The following is a 21,517-nucleotide window of genomic DNA, read 5'->3' as shown; positions in this document are numbered from 1 at the left end:
TTCTTTAGTTAAATCCATAATTGAAGCCAATTCTAACATACCTCAAAGTTGATGTTAGCGCTCATATTATCCCCAGTGCTCAAAAAGGGCCTGGGAAGAGGTACTAGCTTATTATTATTATTATCCCATCCATCTCTGGTGTTATAACCCTTGGTTGGTTGCCAGGTTCGTACAGAAGCGTGCAAAATCAGGGACTCGATGTTCTCTGTGTATCCAAAGCAAATTGCAAAGTAAAGAGACACACCGACACAATCAGCAACACATGAGGCAACATTTTGCGTTTAAGGCAATCAGAGAAGAGAGAAAACATGAACATGTAAATTCACAGTCATTTTACTCTAAGTTGATCAACGTTAAGCAAGCAAGTCTTGAATCCTCAGATTTGCGACTTAAGTCGGACTCAAGTTGTGTAACTTGAGTCGTCCATGTCTGCCATCTACTGTACAGTACATACATTGGAGTCCTGCACAGATTAACTTTGACGTGGTTTTAGTGCCATTTCATATCAGCAGCAATGATAGCTCGTACCCCAAAGCAAATAACTACTGTGGCCACTATGTTTGACACAGCTTTCGATGTGAAAGCCAAGTTCGCAGTCTTGATGGCCTGTGAAGTCCCGTCATCCTGCAGTGTTTCACATCAGCCACCAGGAGGAACCGCTGCAGGAGCCAAGTATGCGGCGAGTTTTAGTTGTCTCAGGAGGAACCAAAGACAGTGCATGACTAGTAAAGAAGAGTCAAGCCGTGGGAGTTGGAGTAAACAGGTGGCAGATGTAGCAGGAACCGGGAGACGAAAGAGAAGAGCAGCAGAATTCGATATGAGCCCACAGAGGGGGCAGCAGGGAGGAAGGCAGCCAACAAACGTGGGAGGAATAGAGCAGATGCTACATGGAGGCGGACGACTGAGAGGGGAAAGAGTCATGACAGGCGACACCCAAAATGCTGCTACCTGTCATTTACCAATGCTGTCTCCACTAAAAAGTAGAGTCGTTGGTCGAGTGTAGCATCACACAAAGAGAAAGACAGATCAAGCAGCATCTAGTCAGGTGAGAATGTCTCACCAAAGTGTGGCACAAGTCAAGGTCTGAGCAGCTTTATTTTGAATCATTTATTTATTTAAAAAAAAAAAAAAGATGTTATTTGAGGTCGCGTCAAACATGAAAATGTGTTGGGATGAAAGACGTTAGCACCGACTGGCAAAGCATTCCCCTAATAATAAATAACAATTCTGTTGCTGTTAAACTAGGGAATATCAATATCATAACCTTGAGTATTAGCCAATACTGATAGTTCCATACAACTGTTTTTAAGACATTATCAACAACTATTTCAAAAACAGAAAACTCAGCAGCTCTCATTCAACATGACAGAAGTAAAAAAAAAGAGGATGAGTAGATAAATACATTCAGGCATTGAATTCATAATTTAAAAATCAAAAAAACAACCATGAAGCGTTCACAATGAAATAAATAGTGGCACTGAAGGTGCTTAAAGGTGCGTGAAGGTTCTTTAAAGAGCAGAATTATTCATTCCCTTCATAACTTCATAATAAATTATGTTTATACACGGCAGCTTCTAATCACACCAGCTACACTTTATTTCTTTAGAGTATATTTCTCTCAACATGCCGGCCCAGACTAAACCTCCTAATCTCCCCGTTCATCGGTAACCTAATGGGTTTATAACAATCAGGAGCCACAGAGCAAAATAAATTGCATGAACACTTCATTAGCCAAGCTCGGAGACGTTAGCGTTGTTCTCCCGCTTGTAATATAATTACTGCTTCACACAACTCCTCTCCTAATGAGCGCGTCAGCTGATCCAAGAGAGCGCTGGTGTGTGGATCAAGTTTCCTTCAGAGCATATGGACCATTTTAGTTTCACTCCACTGGCTGCCATACATTTTAGGAAGTTTTTAAATCCCTTCATGGCCTTACCTCTCTTCTTAAAAGTCACCTCTTTTCATTGGCTTTTGACACAATTTAAGTTGTTGATGATATTTCCATTCAAGTCTTGTTGTTTTAGATCCATGTTATCACCTCTTTTACTTATTCTTCTGTACAGCACTTTGGTTCACTGTGGTTGTTTTAAAGTGCTTTACAAATAAAGTTGGATTGGCATATGGGGTTAGCTTCACCTGTAGGCTGTAGACTTACTATGTATACACATGTATAATATTGAACACTGACTATATTTGATGCATACATGCTAAAGACAGATTTAGCCTTATGTTTGAATCACTGCACTGTGAATTTCATAACACCAGTGTTGGATTTACTCCTTGATATTTCACAGTATAATCTGGTGCTTCCATATAGAGCACATTTACATATTTTAAACTAACATGTCGTGTACTGTAAAATTACCATGCAGTTGAGTTTACTTGCTTGAGGCAGCAGGAGAACTTTTTTTTTAAAATCTCTTAGCATAAATGCATTGTAAAGGAAATGATATTTTCTGATCCAGCTGATCCGAGTGAGCGTCTGCACTTAAACGTATAATACTGTATCTAACAACATGATATGAGGTATTCACTACTTGTGAATGCATACATGCTAAAGACAGGTTTGGCCTAATGCTTGAATCACTGCAGGGTGAATTTCGTAACACTGATATTTCACAGTATGATCTGGTGCTTTCCTGTAGATCATTCGTCATATACTGGATGTGGTTTTTATGACAGAGCAAAGAGGCAATTTCTTCAAATTTCTTTACCCTCCAGCGTGTGGTATATTATACGTACTGTAGGTACCACAGACTCATATACTGTAGATCCGGTGCTCCTCAGATGGCAGTGGCAAATAGGAAGATCTGGATGAGGGGAATGACCTTCAGAGTGGAAAGGTCAGCGAGGACAGCCTGCAAACAAAACCCAAAAGAGATTAGTCATAATAAAGGTGCAGTGTATAACATTTAGGAAAATTGAATTGCACATTCATATTGTTATTTATATGGAAGATTGGTTAATAAAATGCTAAAATATAACTTTTTTTATATATATTTGCCATTTCCTGTATCCTCTGTATAATGGAGACCTGACCAAAGCTCAGGAGCTAAGCTAGGCCTGGGGGATATATCGATATAAAAAATATATCGATCGATTTTTAAATAGGATATGGAATTGGACCATATCGCATATATCGATATAGTTCCTTATGGTTTACATTTTATTATTTGAGCAGCTGAGGATTTATTCATGAACCAGGTGAAGAAACCTGTGTTTATTATTTATTCACCGGTAAATAGCCGGTTTCAATAAAACTACTTGTGACATGTCATATTTAGCTAATAAATTGGTAAATTACTTTTGGTCCATATCGCCCAGCCCTAAGCTAACCTATGGCGAACGATAGGGGTGGCTCAAAATATCGATTTGGTGATATATCGTTGTCCTTCCTCATGTAATATGATAATCAATATGCCAGGTAAAATATCGATTGCTCAAAGTCTGTGCCAGTTTCACTCGCCGGGCGTCACTACTGCTCAAATGAAGGAAAAAGGGAAACCAGGCCCGAAGAAGAGGGAGTTTACAGTGGGATAATGACAGAGAAAGCTATGTAAAAGGATACCCCATCCACGTTCAATACATAAACTTTGATACATCGCTATATGATTGTCTTATAATTGATTATCACAGCATCATATTGTGATATTACTGGTATTGTGGACCATGTATCGTGTCATAAGGTACCCTGTGATTCCCTACCCCTAGTGAACAAACTGTAACTGTAATCAGAGTCCGACTTAAGTCGCAAATCTGAGGATTCAAGACTTGCTTGCTTAACGTTGATCAACTTAGAGTAAAATGACTGTGAATTTACATGTTCATGTTTTCTCTCTTCTCTGATTGCCTTAAACGCAAAATGTTGCCTCATGTGTTGCTGATTGTGTCGGTGTGTCTCTTTACTTTGCAATTTGCTTTGGATACACAGAGAACATCGAGTCCCTGATTTTGCACGCTTCTGTACGAACCTGGCAACCAACCAAGGGTTATAACACCAGAGATGGATGGGATAATAATAATAATCAGTTCTCGTGCGTAAAGGCCAACATCGTTCCCAGATATGCTAGGAAAAGGGAGAGGGTGAGCTGGGAAGTTCTCTGTTTACTCCAAACTGCAGTCTCACCACTAGATGGCACTACAGTGGACATGTAAACTGCCTGCCACTTCCTGACCACAGTGATCTTACCTTTGCCCAGCAAGTCCAGGACAGGGGCTATTTAAGGATTTTAAAAAAGAACACACACACACACACACCGTTCGAAATGCAAAAATGATGATGCGGGATTCTTGGGAAGCGATGATCTGTGCTTAAAGAGTCCACCACTCACCCACCCTGTCCATTTCAGATCAGTGGGGATTAAATTTAGGGGCCCGATCATGTTAAGAGAAGGGGCTTAATATTTCAACACTGGGCCTGAGCTTCTAAATATAAGATAAGGAGCAGTGTGTTATGATTCGCTTTCCTGGGGCAGGTGGCAAATGAGCGAGCAAATAGTGCCGGCCAGCATCTTGGAGCAGCAGAACAGCCATGTGCCCCATGCGTCACACTGTAGTTTAACCCATTGCCCTCAGGAAAAGTGGGGGTGAAAAGGGGGAGGGAGAGAGGCCAGTCTTTGTATGGGTTACACAGGTCAGATGATAGTAGGACCTCAGTACACACACAAGTGCAGGCATGCTCAAGAATTACATTACTGATTACTGTAATAATATATCACGAGGTACAGTGTGGGACACAACACAGGATGCACACGTCTATCTATAATTTGTGTGGCAGATATCACAGTTATTAACCCAGAGTCGCAGAAATATGGCTGCCATTGTTATTATGGCGACTCCAAGACTGGATGACTGTCTGGACTCCCTTTTGAATGCCCGGTTGGCCCATGAGAAAAATATGACAGCAATGTTTTGTTGTTCTTCTGTGAAAACACAGGACGCAAGCTAAACTGTCCTCCAGAGTGGACAATTACAACAACACCAAAGCGTCTCTGAAAAGTTGCGTGTGGAAGTACTTCAGGCAAAGTAAGGAAGAAATGTGCTGACTCAACTGTCACCTTAGTGGTTAGGTCCACCTGAGTGAAGCAGTGGAGGAGACATCATCAGCAGGCAACACAACGATTGATCGACCTCAGTGACTCATGATAAGAGTAATAATGTCATTCCTTGTGTGTGTGTGTGAGTCAAGTTACAGTGCAAACCCCCCCCACCTGCTGTTCGTGTTGTGAGTCACGTTCAAGCTCCAGTACAGAACCTCTATCGCCCCCTGTGAACTTAGCAAAACACTGAGTTCCTGAGTGATCTAGTTTTTCCTCCCCTGCCACTCCCCAGTCTCTCTCTCAGACACACACACACACATTATTTAATCTGTTGATTATTTTCTCATTTAATCGATTACCTGTTTAGGCCATCAAATGTCAGAAACTGAACTGATGATGTTCTTAAATGTCTTGTTTTGTCTACAAAACAAAATTATTATTGTTATATGGAGCAAAGAAACCAGAAAACATTCACGTTTAAGCACCTGAGAAACCAGGGAGCTTGTTTTAATTATTAACCCTTTAACACCTAATTGTTTATCTGGACTTTTTTTGTGTGTGTTTATTTTAACCATAAAAGGGCCTGTGTCTTTGCCCATTTTTCAAGAATAACTTTCAATATCTGGCAGTTATTTAAAATTTACTGCATGTTAAAGTAGTGTACTAACAATTTAAAATGAACAAAAACAAAACGTTTTATAGAGAAAAAACAAAACACTGTAGTTGTCAGTTTTGTCTCCATCAGAACTACTGGTCCTGACAAGTACAGGTACAGGTACAGGTACACACACACACACACACACAGATGACTTGGTAAGTATTGGTGGGGTGACACACAGGACCGGGGTAAGAGAGGGCGAGGGTTCTTAAAAGTCTAGTTTTTCTCAGACACACACGCAGTAGAGACTGGGTTACTGGAATCGGTTGCTGTTTACAGCTATTTACAGCCTTATACATCGGGAGTATGTGGGGGACCGAGACGGGGCCAGAATCAGGGTTTCAAACACACTCTGTAGAAGTCAGATGGCCTTACCTCAGCCGAGGCCAGTGACGTCACCTCCATCAGGTTCTCAGCACGGAAGGCAAACACAGCAGCTGCGAGGACTGGATGTCGTGTGCGGAATAGAGAAGGACATGTAAAAGACAAAGGAATGAATTGTATTTTGTTACCTCTTATTACAGTTTTAATTGATTGGGAGTGAAATACGAACCCACCTGCGACTATCTCCAGTGAGTCGTAGCCCAGAATTCGATCCCAGAGAAGGAGCAGCTGGTCAGTCGACAGATAACCAGAAAAAGCCCGAACCATCCACTTAAAGGCGATACGCAATCTACGAGCAAAAACAGCACGTCTTTTTTTCATGGTCCACATTCATTTCTAACAAAAACTCTGACAGAGATAACAGAGGCCTGAAATGCCAGTTTTGAAAAAGTGTGATTCCAATCACCACCACATGATGGCAGTAGCTCTTTACTGCAGGACTGAAACAAAACAGCAGTGTATCAGAAGACAAATCTGTGTACAATGTGTTTATGGGTCATACCTGATACGACCAACAGCTAAAAATGTAAATATTACTACAACTATATGCCCCAGAGAGATAAAGACAGTTTAAAGAAGTATTTTTAACACAGAGTATATGCATTTATTGAATTGAAAAGTTTCCATAGCAATAATAATTGCTCAAACAACATGTAATACCTTTTTAGTTTCGCTGATCCTCTGGAAACTAATACATTTCACTGTTAAACATTATTTTATTTTATTTTATACATTTAACATGTCAGTCAAAAACATTAAACTGCAGAAGTGGATTCTACTGCTAAAAAAAGTTGATGGGATAAACGTGCTTTAGCTGCATACAAACAAACGCTCGCTCAGTCAGGTCTGATAGTATTGTTTGCCAATTGAGTCCTTTTCTACTTGAAGGACAAACCATCGTTCTAATAATTTAACAGGGGCAGAATAACATCAACAATACTGCAGCTTTAGAAAAAGAAACACTTTTCCCATTACAATGAAAGTAAATGTACTACTCTTTTGGCTTTCTGTCAATAATGTTGTTGTGAGCAAGATTAAGTTCATGTCTGTATCATTTTACAGAATCAGCTACTCACGGCTGTGCACCGATCTGTCGGAGGTGGTAGAACAGCTGAGGCAGGTGGGTCTGGATCAGCCGCTCAAACTGCAGACACAAAGACACTATACCCTGCAGGAGCACATGTGCATGTGACACGTAAGTAAAACGCATGGTACAATTAAAATTTTGTTGATGTTTAGCAGCCGAGCACAATGATGCAGGAGCTTACCGAGGGAGAGGAGGAGATGGCGTGTAATCTGAAGAAGAAGCGGATGTACATCTCCCTGAAGACACTGTACAGCTTGGATGGCTCATTGTACAAGTAACACAAAGGTGCCACTGTGAGACAAACGTGTACACACACAAACACACTGTTCATCACTGTGTTCTTCCTGGAAAGGTAGCATTAATAGAGAATTAAAATGTACTCACCATACATTGAAAACCCATGGAACGGGATTACACCTGTTTAAATGATATTTTCAAAATCAGTGTGATCGAAAGACATTAAGGAACAAATGTATAAGGTCTTGTTCAAATTGCCAGCCATATCTTGCTATATCTGTCAAAATAGACCATAGAGTGCGCTGTATTAGTACTAGTACTGTATGTACTAGTCACATTACTTATCTTCACATTGAATGTATAAATAAGTTTATAAGTTCTTTTTAGACCAATAGTGACATGTAAATAAAATTACATGGGTTTTAATAATTTGGTACCTAAGAAATCTCAAATGGCACAGATGGTGCCAAACTGTGCCAAAAGAGAGAACGCCTAGACATCTCTTTACTAAAACCTCTGTAATTTCACTCTGCTTCACTTCAGCAGCATCAGACTTTGCACAGCTCATGTCCACATGTTGTTACATGACCTCCATGTGTTTTTAAGCTTTTAATGCATATTTTAAAGGTGATATTTATTTTAAAATGCAATATTTTCTTAGATGATTTAGGTCATTTATGCTGTGTGTATGTGCATTTACTCTGACACAGTGGCATCTACAGTGAAACTTACACCTCTGGTGGAATATCACAAGTGTTATCTTTATTTTGATACCAAGATAAGAGGGTCAGGGAAGAAGAGGTTAAATGATAATCGCATTCATGTTAAAGTGCAGGCTCACCGTTGGGAGGATAAACAACAGCACACTCCTCGTCATCCACTTTGCCTGGGAGACAAACAGGGGGAAGAACAGCATCGTGTGTGTGCTTTCTTAATCATCACTGTCACAGACATGTGATTATGTTACGATGTGTATGTATGTGTGCGTGTTGTGTGTCCTTGATGAAGGACGCATCATCTCACCCTGGACGTAGGCTTTAGGAGGAGTAGCGCTGTTGTATTTGAAGTGCTCCAACACGGCGGTGTCCCGGGAGAAACACAGCAGCACCTGGGAGAAACACAGGGATTAAACAGGCTCTGAACTAAATGAACACACATATTGTATACGATTTTACATGCTACATACACGACCCTTCTCTTTAACTTTGAACACAAATTATTCCTTCAGTTTCAATAGGGTCTTTCCACACCTTGGGCACTCAGACCCTAAAAATAGACAAAAAAAGGTCCAGTGTGTGGAGGTTTGTGTGGGTCTACAAACAAATGAAACACAATATTTAACATTGTTTAAATTAATGAATCATCACCTGGAAGTTGAAGGTCCTTAACATACAATAAATGTTGTCTTTGTTTATTGTTTGTGTGGTAAGATTCAGCTTCAAAATTTGAAACATGTAGAAACTTGTTGGTGCAAGATGGCAACATCTGTAAAGCAAAGCCCTTGCCTAAAGTGCATATAAAAGGCTTTTTCTTAGCTAAAACCAAACATTTTTATTTAATAGTACTTATACTATTATACAAATAGATAATTGTATAAGTACTAGCACAATAAAATCGGTTGGTTGCCAATTCAATGTTAACAGAAAGTAGTTTGTCAGTAGACCATCCAGTCAGGTCCATTAACCTGGGGAACCAAAAGTCATTAAAACGCCTCTGACTTCATATAGATTGCATGCTCAACAGGTAATATTATCAATGTCTGGTGACATGTGACAGAAGCAAGAGTAGTTAATGGACGTATTTGTCTCAAAGTCAGTCAAGGCCTGGAGGAGTCACAGTTCCCTCTTGGGGTAAGAATGCCATTAAAACAGCACACCTGGAGCCAGGCTGTAACCGAGCCTCAAGTGGCTTCTTGTTTCACAAAATGACCACGTAAGTGGTGACTCTTTCCATTACAGTCCAATCTCTCCGTCTTTTTCTGAAGAACAGATTCCATTTCCACCGACCTCTTAAGATGAATTACAGAGGAGGGGAAAATCATCCGTCTGGCCAAACAGCAGATGAGGACTCTAGTGTGTGCTTCAAACAGCTCCCATCTGACCTTGGTTATGAAAAGTGGGTGGTCTGCAGTCATATGTGGAGAGGTTTTATCTGTTTGGATAGATTATATACCACAAGGTGTTCTCTCAATGCTACTGTCAGACTTCTGGCACTGAAGGGTATTTACTCTAAAGTGCCTGAAAAGTGATAAAAATAATATATATTTTTCTGACTTTGTCATCCCCACAGGAAAATGTGGACAGGCATCGAATAAACTGATGAAATTTGAGTGAATAAAAGGTTCACTTAGTGTTTTCAAATCATTTCAAATTCAGCAAAATTCTCTGCTTTGAGACACTAGGGGGTGTGGCTTCTGGAAGAGCTGCCACACACACAGTGGGGACCAAAAGCCTAGTGACCTTGTTTCTTCAAATATGAGAAAGTAGAAGAAACTCCCTTTATTTTCCTTTGGATAACATCTTAACAACAGCAACCGTGAGAATCCTGTTCGCTGAACGTTCAACCAGAATTCTTCAGAATACTTTCACTTCCAAATGAGTTTACCGTTGGTCAATATTGACTACTAAGGCTGGGTATTGCACTTGCGTCACCTGGTTACTCATCGGTCAGCGACTTGTTGACAGTCGCTGAATAAACCGGTTTCCAAATTTGAATGATTCAACAAGTCATATTAATATTCAACAAAATTCTCTGCTTTGAGACACAAGGGGGCGTGGCCAACGGAGGAGCTGCCACACACAAACATGCACGACGCGGCTAAAAGTTGCTGAATAAACCTGCTGCATGTATGTGTTTATCAGCTGAACACCAAAGGCAAACAGAGCAGTGACTAACACAGAAACTAATAATAACAAGTTGGATCCGTATCCTTGTCTGGGGCTGAAAATGTACCAGTAGATAAAGAGGAATGCTGTCATACATTAACTGCCCTGAGGTGACAGTGACCTGACAAGAGCTTAAAAGTGTTTATTTCAAACAAAGGTTGTATGTATTACTGTTCCCTGATGAAGATAACGGTAAGAAATATCATGTTTACAGAGACGGAGTATTACCAGTGCTGATTTGTAACCATGAGCATAATTGATGAAAGTCAAAGTTAGGAGGGAAGGTCAAGTTAAAGTTCCACTTTAGCAAGAATCAACTACACCATTTTAAACTACGATTAAAACGGCTGTGCGTAACTTTGAAGTGTACACAAATGTAAAAGTATGAGTAACCATGTCAAATAGGTTTACACAATGTTGATGTGTTTAAATCTTGCATTGCCCAGCGATATTCCCACGCTGCACACAGGAAGAGATTCATTTTATGTCAAGACAGACGGCGGCAACAACAACATTCACCGAGTAAAGCGAGTCGGCTTCAAACAGATTTGACTAAAAACACAAAGAAGTGTCCACGAAACGTTTCAGAAGTGAATTCTACTGCTCAAAAAACCCCAGTCATTAAGCAGTTTGACTCCACCCATCCCTGCACTGCTGCTGTCAGGTCTGATAGTTGCACCATACAAATAAGGCTGTGTACTACTATCACAATTACATCATTTCTGTTTACAAAGGCCAAACAGAGGCAGAATAATAGACGGATATAAAAATCAAATAAAACCACACCCACAGAGTCTCGTTATAGAAAATTGTCCGAGTTTATCATTTCACCTGCGATATTGATGGAAAAACTAATATTTGAAAGCAAGAGTACGTTGACGCTCACCTGATAGAGGAAGTCTTCAAACACAAAGTAGTAGTCGTCATTACTGGCGGTGAGCTTCACATCCTGGTGGGCAGGATATGGGTAATTTTATTTCATTATTTCATAATGGAAGGACAAGTACATTAACTGTACGGCTGATAACTCACTAGTGACTATAAATGTATAAAAACACAGTGAAGTTGCTCTGAAAAGAAACACGGGACAACTTTGGCATCAGATGTTTATGCCGTGCAGGATAAATGTTTTCGTGGTAAAACGACACAATTCACCCCAAATCATAAGCGTTATGTATGACTGTAATATCCTCCCCTGGGCACAGAACAGTGTGTGAAACAAACATGACCTCATACCTTATAGATAAGGTTATCCACCAGCAGGTCATGCTGTATGACTCCGGCCTTCAGCTGTTCATAATGCATGACATCCTAGAAAGGACAAAAATCCAACATGATTTTTGAAGAATATGTTAAATTTTCCCTCATTTATTACTTTAACAAATCACATTTTTACGTCAACATTATCGGACAGTTATGACAGCAGGATTATACCGAGCTTTAAAAATTAAGTGTCGCGTTTCCGACCACTTGGTTAAACTCAAACGTGTCTCCGGAGCTGAACAGGTAATCGTAAATGAAGTTAAAGAGCAGGCAACAGTGTGGATGGAGCTATTAAAAAAAGGGAAGCAGCCTGACGATGATCAGCTCTGCGGATGTGAGGAGAACAGAAACAGAGATCAAGATTTTGACAGCTGACATTAAAACAACTGTGGAAAAAAAATAATAAATGAAAGGAGGATGAAATAAACTTTGATGAAATATTTGACCTCAAACTCTATCTTGCTGTTATTGAGGGAAATGTGGGTCACAGCAGTTCACTGTGGATATGCACTCACTGGCCACTTTATTAGGTACACCTGCAGGTGCTAAAAGTAGGGATTTTATTCCACCCTGTGTCGTATTTTATTGTTTTATTTGCATTTTTTCAAAGTTAAAACAGGATTTTTTACTTTTTAACTTAAGACATTTCCTTTTCATTCCACCCTGTGTTGTCTTTTATTGTTCTATTTGCTTTTTAAATTAGATTTTCCTTTTATTGTGAAGCACTTTGAGCTTGATCTAGTGATGTTGACCAGTATCTGAGAGAGACTGACATTCATTATCTTATTGGCTCATCCCTAGATATAAGTGACTTTGAACTTGGCCCAGACAGGCTGGTCTGTGTATTTCAGAAACTGCTTTATAATCACATCCATCTCTGGTTTTAACAGAGAACGGACCAAAAAAAATATATATCTAGTGAGCAGCAGTCCACAAAATGGTCAAAAGGCAACAGTAACTCAAATATCATGATAACCAAGGTTACACTGAATTCTTTATACCTTTTTTATATTAAACTTATCATAAAGTGTCAGTGACAATTGAGTGCATTTCTAATGAATAATGTCAATATGAATTGAGGCATGAAAAAAAAATGCAACAAAAACAAAAAAGATTATAAATCAAACTTCTTCTCATTAAATATTATGCTTTCTGTGATATTGCCTGCAGAAATAAGTGTTTGCACGTTAAATTCCTTGTGATGTGTCAGACTGTTTAATGCCTTTGCCCTTGTGCCGTTCAGAGCCAGGCTGACACTCTTCAGACGTCAGCCTGCTGCCACGTTTCTCTCCCTCACAAATCAATCTTCCCATCTCAAGTATTGTTTTATTGACTTGACCTCAACAGGAGACAGCACTTTTGCCTCACTGGCCGGCCGACGGTCTGTTTGGGCTAACTGTGCTAAATCTCAGCCGTCTGATTATGTTTGCAACTGTAGCTACAGCTGAAAACTTTGGCTTGTAGTGCGACATGGGAATCGATGCAGCTGTGAGTGCACGGCTGCTGCTTTTTTTTAACAAACACTGACAGACGCCACAAGGCTGCAACTCAGTCGTGCATTTGTGGCCCCAGTTCAGACCTGGTATTCACATCTGTCCTCTGATCTGATCGCATGTCAACAGAGCTAAATACAACTCTTTACACCTGCTATCAACATGTGTGCTCTCCTACAACCACGTGAGATCAGATCTGGCTTCCCAAGACTTTGTGATGTCACAGTGTTTGTGTGTGTCTGTGTAAAGCTCTGCTCTACTCGCCCTGCTGAAACATGAAACAAGATTTTTACTATTAAACAAAAGTAAGTGCATGACAACCAGTGTTAATAACGTAGCAGTGGCAATAAATAAATCAACCTATCGATACTGATTAGAGTAAAAAACATACGTCAGCTGAGGGGTGTTTGTATTCATGCAGCTCTGGAATATGGTCACGTGTGTGTCCTCAAACCACCCTCAAACATGGTTTTTGTGATAACATCTGTGGGCATGTGTGGGACGGACAATATCTGGTCTGAACAGTGTGTGTGTGTGTGTGTGTGGGTGTGTGTGTGGGTGTGTGTGTGTGTGTGTGTGTGTGTGTGTGTGTGTGTGTGTGTGTGTGTGTGTGTGTGTGTGTGTGTGTGTGTGTGTGTGTGTGTGTGTGTGTGTGTGTGTGTGTGTGTGTGTGTGTGTACCTGTGGCTGGTTGGTGGAGTTGAGAATGAGGGCCCATAGATCTGCTCTGAGCCCAGTGGGGCAGCCTCGCCTGCTGTACTGCTGAGCTGCTGCACTGTCCTGATCTTCAACCACTGGATATCAGAGAAAGCGACACAGAGAGAAAGAGAAACCTAATCGTATTTTTTTTGCTGTCAATACGTGAGAAGATCATGTCTGTCCATTAAATATGAAGTTGGAGGGACGGGTTTAGTTAGCTTGGCATAAAGACTGTAAGCATGGAGAAACAGATCCCTCTAATAACATTTAAAAGATTATTAATAAATGAAATAAACCTTTATTGAAAAACACAAATGCTCTGTCTCTCCAACCTACATGTTGTGCTTGCACTAAAATGTATAAAATAAAATAAAATGTCTATCTTGGATAAAAAATATTTAAGTGATACTAACCCTAACCCTAACCCTGATACATCAATATTAAGTTTCCCAAAAACTACTACATCTCTATTTGACCCCAAATCTAAGCAGTGAAAGTAGCTGAAAACACACGGTCCTTGATTTAAGGTGCTAGACAGTCATTATATAAACCGACACTATTTTCGACTCTACAATTTCATATTTAAGTGCTTAATAGCTACAGTTAATAGCTACTGACTAAGGTAACTAAATAAAGCACCCACAAATGTACTATGTCACAATGCTACTAACTAAATAATTAATAATAATGGTGATGGAGTAGCACTTTGTCTGTTAGCTTCTGGTTCTGAAGTAAATGTATTTCTATATTTAAATACCTAAATGAAAGAATTTAAACAGAAACATGAATACAATTCAAAAAGAAGCGGCACACACTTACCTTTCTTCCCAATTTGTACGTAGTCACTTTCAAATAAGTCTGTGTAAAGTAAAAAAAAAAGAGAGAGAACAAAACAGATTTATCAGTTGTGCTCTGGTCGTGACTCTGTTTTTGTAAAATCAAAGAGATAATGTTGGTTTATTTAAGCCACAAACACCAGACTGTAAAAATGTTAATACGTGGACTCAACACAGAGGCTCCAGACAGCCATGTGGCGCAGGAAAGGAAGACAGCGCTGCTGAGGAGTCGAGTGTGGTTTATATACCAATAAAATCCAGTCATTGTAAGGTAAACACATTTATTTCTGTTGTGTTTATTTAGAATTGCTGGCAGCTAAAGACATGTTCAGGTTTAATATTAGAAGCTGCTGTTAGGTTATTTTAAGCACTTTTCTTTTAAAAGACTACCTGGATGTATGTGTGCGTGGTCGTCAATCCCCAACTGCCCTGTGGTCAGGTTCAGCTCTGAGAAAGAACGTCTCTGTTCATTTAAAAAAAAAAAAAAAAAAACACAGACAATATGTAGGTTATAGAGTTGAGTTAAAAGTCACTAATGGACACAAAATGGAGACGATGAATAAGCCCTACCAGCTGTGGGATGTCTCTGACGTTGAGAGGAGAGTGTATGAGGCCCCAGTGGCTCCTGGAGCTGACAGCATCACTACTGTCATAGTTAGGGTTCTGCAAACCGATCAGCACCTGTGTTGGGAAGATTTAATGAAGCATCACAGAGTTCAGTTCTCTTACTTGAAGAGTTAGTTCTGTTTGTCTGGCTGTAAGAGGTATTTGTACTCATGAAGAATTTTACTCATGAGAATTTTAACTCACAGGGATGCTGCTGGTTAACTGCTGCCTCATTTATTAAGTTTGTGTGACACAGGTAAATTCAAACAAAGGATTTCAAACAATGAAGTCATTAGATAACTCTCTTGCCTGCTGTGATGTAAAATTCTCTGTGGACTTTGGTGCAGAAAGTGAACAGACATTTTAAGCCAGAAAGGGGTGGTAAACAGTGAGAAAAATATATTATTTTATATAAATATTATTAGGATATCTTAGTTTTAAGCAGGCAAAATTCGAGACTGCGTGGTGCAGATGGGAGTGGATGCAGCCAAACGAGATGAGCTGGTGAAACTAAGCGTGGTGAGAGCTATGCGAGAGAGGGATGAATAAATCGGCGGAACCGAGGCAACAACTTGAGACTGTGATCGCTCGTGATGGTTCGACAGGGACACATGTACGGCCGTGCATGTAGTCTGTTGACTGACTTGAGATGAACTGCAGCCTTATGCTATTGTTGCTGCGACGTCCAAAATGTCGAAAGTTAACATGAAAAAAAAAAAAAAAAAAGAAGTAATAAAATTGTATGGGTAATGGGGGCGGGACTAGATAAGCTTTGCTTCTCCCGCTGTCCCTTTCGGTCATGTGTATGAATGTAAATGCTGATGTATGCAGATGTTGATTACTTGTCATGCCCGAAATAAACGATTCATTCATTCATTCATTCATTCATTCATTCATTCATTCATTCAAATATGTAATTAGGTGACACTTTTTAGTAAATTGTGAAAATAAGTTTCTTTGTCGGTCAATGCTGGAAGTGTGCAAGTGTCCGGGTTCCTGGCTGGTGCATGGAAACAGCAACACGAAATCAGTATTGAAAGACTGTCAATACGTACAACCACAAACACTTAACATTTCAACTGAAAAAAGCTGCATTAAAGGATGGGTTTACCTCTAGAAAGTCTTTGGGAGCATAGACGGGCCTAAAGCGGCTTAAATCTGCAGGGAGACACAAATAATTCAATACAGCGGAGCCCAAAATCTCCTTTTAAGTTATTATCATTCAATATAAGAATGAATAATAATGACAGGATTCAAGAATTGTAGTTAAATAAAAGGTCAGTGAGCGCTTGTTTACCCTTCCTACATTAATCATATCCTTTGCTTTGCTCCACTTTTCCCTCAAATCCATCTGTGTCCTCCACTTAACTATATTCTTATACAACATGACAGTTCTACAGCAGATCAATGTTCATATAATTTACCTGTGTGGTTTAAAGAACAGGTTCAGCAGATTCAAGTCAGAACTACAAACATAATGCAACCACAACATACATTTCATCCGGCTGAACTTGAGCACTGAGCATTTGTGACAGTTAACTTCAAAGTTTTGCTCGCAGCTTCAACAAAAGAACAGATGAGGCTAATTCAGCCTGTTTGAAGTGGGACACTCCATCTGCTTTCTGCGTAAAGCGGCAGTAAAACCAAGTTTCGTGTCTTCCCCGTGCAGAGCGAGGGCACGATTGGATGGAAGCAGGATTCCTTTATTATTATCGCAGCCACGTCCAAGTAGTCTGGACAGTTTCTATGTTAACAGCCCAGTGTTTATAGCCGCGAGACAGCGCACTGTTCTAAATGTTATTCTGCGCAAATCTCCCGTGATAGCATTGCTAGGAAACAAGATTATCATGTCCTTTGTATGAGTTAGTTTAAAGTCGATAAGACCAGTGCATTTACACAGCAAGGTAGGATATAAATATACTGCATTCACTCCATTTTAAAACTTCCTTTAAAATACCTCAGCTGCAAAGAGGAACACTGAATATACCACTGGAGAATGGGAGGTAATATTTAGCACTGTGGTTTTAGTTTGCTCTACGCAAGAAACTTTTATTGTCACCCAAAAGCTGCAAATTGAAGAGGTCGATCAAGTTATGGAGACAAAATGTACCATTGTATTTCATAATAAGCACTGATTATTGTTTCATTTATGAGCCGATTCTTAGCCAAAAAATGTGGTTCATTTAAATGTGGCCAGACATAACTGTCAAAAATAAAAATCTAAATCAGGATTATTAAAGATCAGCATTAGTCATAGAAAAACCTGAATCGGTCTACCTCTAATTCAACGCCTACTTTGTGCAAGTAAAAATTAGTTATTAAAACAGAAATCTGTCATAAAATAAAAAGGCAGATTGCTCAGGGCCAAAGTCCCTGGGTAAATGTCTCCAGACCTGGTTCATCTGTGCCCATCTCGTTCCATTTGTTAGTGATCTCCTTCTGCTCTGCTGCAGGCCTCTGTGGAGCAAACAGACGCAGACAAATGTCACATCAAAAAAAAGTGCTTCTTTGTTTTTTTTTAAAATGGTCATAGAGGCAATCATGTGTGCACACAACCCAAATAAAAAAAATACAGCCTGCTTTTAATCAGTTTAAGCTAATAAATTATTGCTAACTCTTGCGGCAAATGGCTTCACTCTGCTACTGTACAGTTGAGTTCTGAGATCAGTCAGCTCAGGATGAAAATGCTATGCGGCAACACGAACAAAACGACATAATAACAAAATATGATAAGAAAAGATGACAATGATAGAAACGCCAGTGTGATGCTAGCAGAGATCCTGAATTAAAACTTGATGTAGTAAGTAAGTAAGTTGTAGCTACCATTCGAGCCAGTGGCACTCCCAACTCTGAGCTCATGCTGTTCAGGCTTTTGAGGACACGCTTCTCCCAGCTGGCCTGTGGAAGAGAACACGCGCACACACACAAGGGATGAGCCAATACAATATTGTTCAATACCTGGTAAGAAAATAAAAATAAATTACCAGATCAGATATTAAAAACGTAAAAATTCAATATATTACACAGTTCATCTTCACCAGTTCCATAGTCAGACATGTTTGTTTGTTTAATTTCCCTCAATTTCACCCTATCTCTCCGACTAAAACAGGTGAACCGCTGCAACTTCTGCTGCCCAGCGTAGTGATACGGGCCAGAAAGTAGTTCCAAACTGATAACATAACATATGCATGCATGTTTGTGATTTAAGACCAGTTAGTTATGTGTCCAAAACTCTCGCCCAGAACTACTTTTCTCTGAACTGAGGCCTGTGTCAAGAGTCATGGAAGTAGAAGATACGCGAGTTAGACGTGACGGAGATGAGATGAGACAGACCAACCTGTGCCTTGCGCATATAGGCCAGTGGCTCTTTGAGATGCTCTGGAGGAGCTGTGGGATGGCTCAGGGGCAGCTGGCTAGAATAAGCAAACACAAGAGCAGGAGTGAGGAGTATTTTAATACAATAGAAGGAGAATGGATGGATCAAGTAAATTAGGGGGAGTGAAGCCAATATAGACACAGGCAGCTAATCCTGACAAGATTGGTGTTTAAAAGAAGTACACTGTCAAACGGAAAGAGAATTAAATGTTCCTTTTTAATGGAAAACACGCCACCAATTCTGCCCCTCACTCTCAGCTTTTCAGGGCATATTGAATGACTCAAGGACTAAGTGTGCTCAACCACATTCAACCTAATCTAAACACCTGTAAGTGCTCATATGGCTGACTAATGGAAAACAGAGGGAGCATTAGTCAATGTCATCCTTTAATTGGAATACTTTGCTCATCATATGTTTCAATGTAAGCCTCAGGAGAGAAACGAGGGTACGTCATCCTTTAAAGTAAGAGAACACAGACACTATGTTTACTGAAGAACAAAGACTTTTCCTGCTGTTTACCTGTTTGATTCCAATAAAGACAAGACCCAAACTAAAAGGAACATAAATCCAGATTATTATTGAGCGATTAGCCACGTTTGAAGTCAATCCCAGTGTCACAATCTCTCGAGAGCCTCAGTTGCTGTGTTTGCAGGTCAAATGTCAGTGTCAGAAGTAAAGTGGATTTTCTCGTCACAAAGTAAAACAGATGAACCCAATAATAATGAAGAGGGGGGTAAACGAAACAAGATGTGAAGTCCGGTAGAGACTGCACTGCTGTGGGAGCACAGAGGTGGACCTGTGCTCCAGTCCCTGTTTAAAACTGTGAGCAGTTTGCATCTTCCTTAGTTTCCACTATTTTTAAATAGCTGTACTTTATCAGGAGCAATAATTCAAAACAATATTGCATTGTATAGTAATATCATAATCTAACATAACAGACTAATGACCAAGATGAGTGTTTTCCACGATTTCTTTTAAAATAAAATGTGTACACGTGTGTGGTTTCTCTCTTATTGTCTCACACAGAAGATTCCCATCAGTATTTACTAACCAATTATCACCTGATCCACAGTAATTAAATACAGCCCATTTGCAAATGCTTTGTTGACAGTTGATGTCAGTGCTTCAAATTTAAAATATAACTCACACATGAAGTTCTCTGTACACTGCATTCTGCAGCTTCCTCTCCCAGCCTGTGAAACAAGACATTTAAATCATCAACACAGAAACAAAACAACAACCAGTAAAAGCAGTCAGCACAAATGTCTGCCAAGGCGGCTACTCAGTTTCCCACAGTGACAGTGAGTACACTCCACTATCATGTGAGGTTAACAATAGATTTAATCAAATCCTGAATCCGGATCTGTGTGTGGATTGTGATTAAATCTAATAATTTCTTCACTGGGCCGTAAAACAATAATACATCGAAATCTGTCCTTTACTTTCTGAGTGATGCTGTTCAAAAACAGACTAAGTGGGTTTCCATCAGCCTGATTTATGCTCATTTGGTCAAATTTCTATTTGACCACAAAAAACAGGACTGGAAATCAACATAATACCAAAAAGGTTATATACGCATGTTGAACACAATTCCTATCCTTAAATTCTCAACCTTTTTTCGGTGTATAAAGTCATTATATGTGCAATTCATAAAATTCAGGAGAGATTTATCAACTGACATTGAATACAACATTTAAAATTATCTTTTCCTTCATTTATCATCACCTGAACTGTAAGAACGATTGTGTAAGAAGCACTGGTCCTTTAATTAATTTTATGGTTTTGCACGGTAATGCTCAATCATCGTCTTGAATCTATTACAAAGGGGAATTTGAACTCGAATTAAAAACATGAATAAATCTACAACTACAGTGAGTGATTAAAAATACACACACGCAAAAAAATGTAATTTGAATAAAAATAATAATAATTATACATTTTTTGGGGGGATAGCAATCATTAAAACTTTAAGTTTAACTGCTCACAAACAGACAACTGCAGCCAAACTAAAACCACATTGACAAATAGTGATATAAGTAAGAGACAGGCCTACCTGATGATTTGAGAAAACTACGCACATCCTCCTTAAGAGTCTCCAATTTAATCTCAGGCTGATGTAAACACTCCTTAATTTACAGGAGGAGAAAGAGCAGTTTTAGTATGTTAGGTGCCATTTCTTGCATCAAAGTTCCAGTGTGTAAGAATTAGTGACATCTAATGGTGAGATAAGGATACAACTGCTCGCTCCCATGGCAATTGAATCGGTAGACAGGATCTAGTGAAAACTACAGTTACAGATATATGTAATTCAGTATTTAATTCAATACAATTGCAGATATTGTATACATCTCGAATTCTACTTTCATTTTAATGTTGTGGTAGATATCTGAAAGTGGTATTAGAGATAACTACAATTCAGTTACTGATATTGTAGATAATGAGCCCGAAGCCCAAACACATGAATGGCACGTGACATCATTCTGACTAGTAAAAACTGATTTGGAAAAATCTGTAACTGTATGTTAGACTTACAACATATAATATCATGCTCAATCTCTGTTTATAATGTAAATATCTAGTCCATTCTGTATCTATACTGGAAATTGTCTATTTTAACTTTTTTATATATATATATAGTCTCAGTGTTAATATCTTTTTGTATTGTACTTTTTTGATAATGTATATTTATTTATTATCCTTATCTTTACTGTGATTTAACCTTAAACAAACACGTTTATTCAGTTTCTGCAAATCCTAAACACACTCGACCTTTACAGTAGAAGCACAATCCCAGTTCAGAATGACAACATCCGGCTAGTTAGCCACATAGTTAGCCACTCACTTTGGCTTGCCTCTCTATCTGAGAGTGTAAATGACTTCCTTTGAGTCGCTGCACGATGTGAGCGATGGTCAGTGATAAGTCGCTGCCCTCGTTCATCTTTTTACAAAAAAGTT

At 39.4% G+C, this 21,517-nt stretch overlaps 1 protein-coding gene across 1 annotated transcript; it reads right to left on the bottom strand.

The window, feature by feature from the left end:
• Positions 1 to 2,783: 2,783 nt before the first annotated feature.
• Positions 2,784 to 21,500, bottom strand: tbc1d19 (TBC1 domain family, member 19; the record flags this gene model as incomplete). The annotated part of the gene is made up of 21 exons (XM_083885873.1): positions 2,784 to 2,858; positions 6,073 to 6,143; positions 6,255 to 6,370; positions 7,158 to 7,249; positions 7,350 to 7,459; positions 7,553 to 7,585; positions 8,247 to 8,291; positions 8,429 to 8,513; positions 11,177 to 11,239; positions 11,527 to 11,601; positions 13,727 to 13,839; positions 14,564 to 14,602; positions 14,971 to 15,043; positions 15,151 to 15,261; positions 16,298 to 16,344; positions 17,580 to 17,643; positions 18,010 to 18,084; positions 18,524 to 18,599; positions 19,710 to 19,755; positions 20,616 to 20,688; positions 21,405 to 21,500. The coding sequence occupies 21 exons, from the start codon at positions 21,498 to 21,500 to the stop codon at positions 2,784 to 2,786; spliced, it is 1,578 nt and encodes a 525-aa protein (XP_083741999.1).
• Between the last annotated feature and the right edge of the window lie 17 nt (positions 21,501 to 21,517).

This window comes from Microchirus variegatus (assembly GCF_963457635.1).
Source record: "Microchirus variegatus genome assembly, chromosome: 2".
NCBI classification, from domain to species: domain Eukaryota; kingdom Metazoa; phylum Chordata; class Actinopteri; order Pleuronectiformes; family Soleidae; genus Microchirus; species Microchirus variegatus.
The sequence above is the reverse complement of the archived record's forward strand: the minus strand, read 5'-3'. Positions and strand labels throughout refer to the sequence as shown.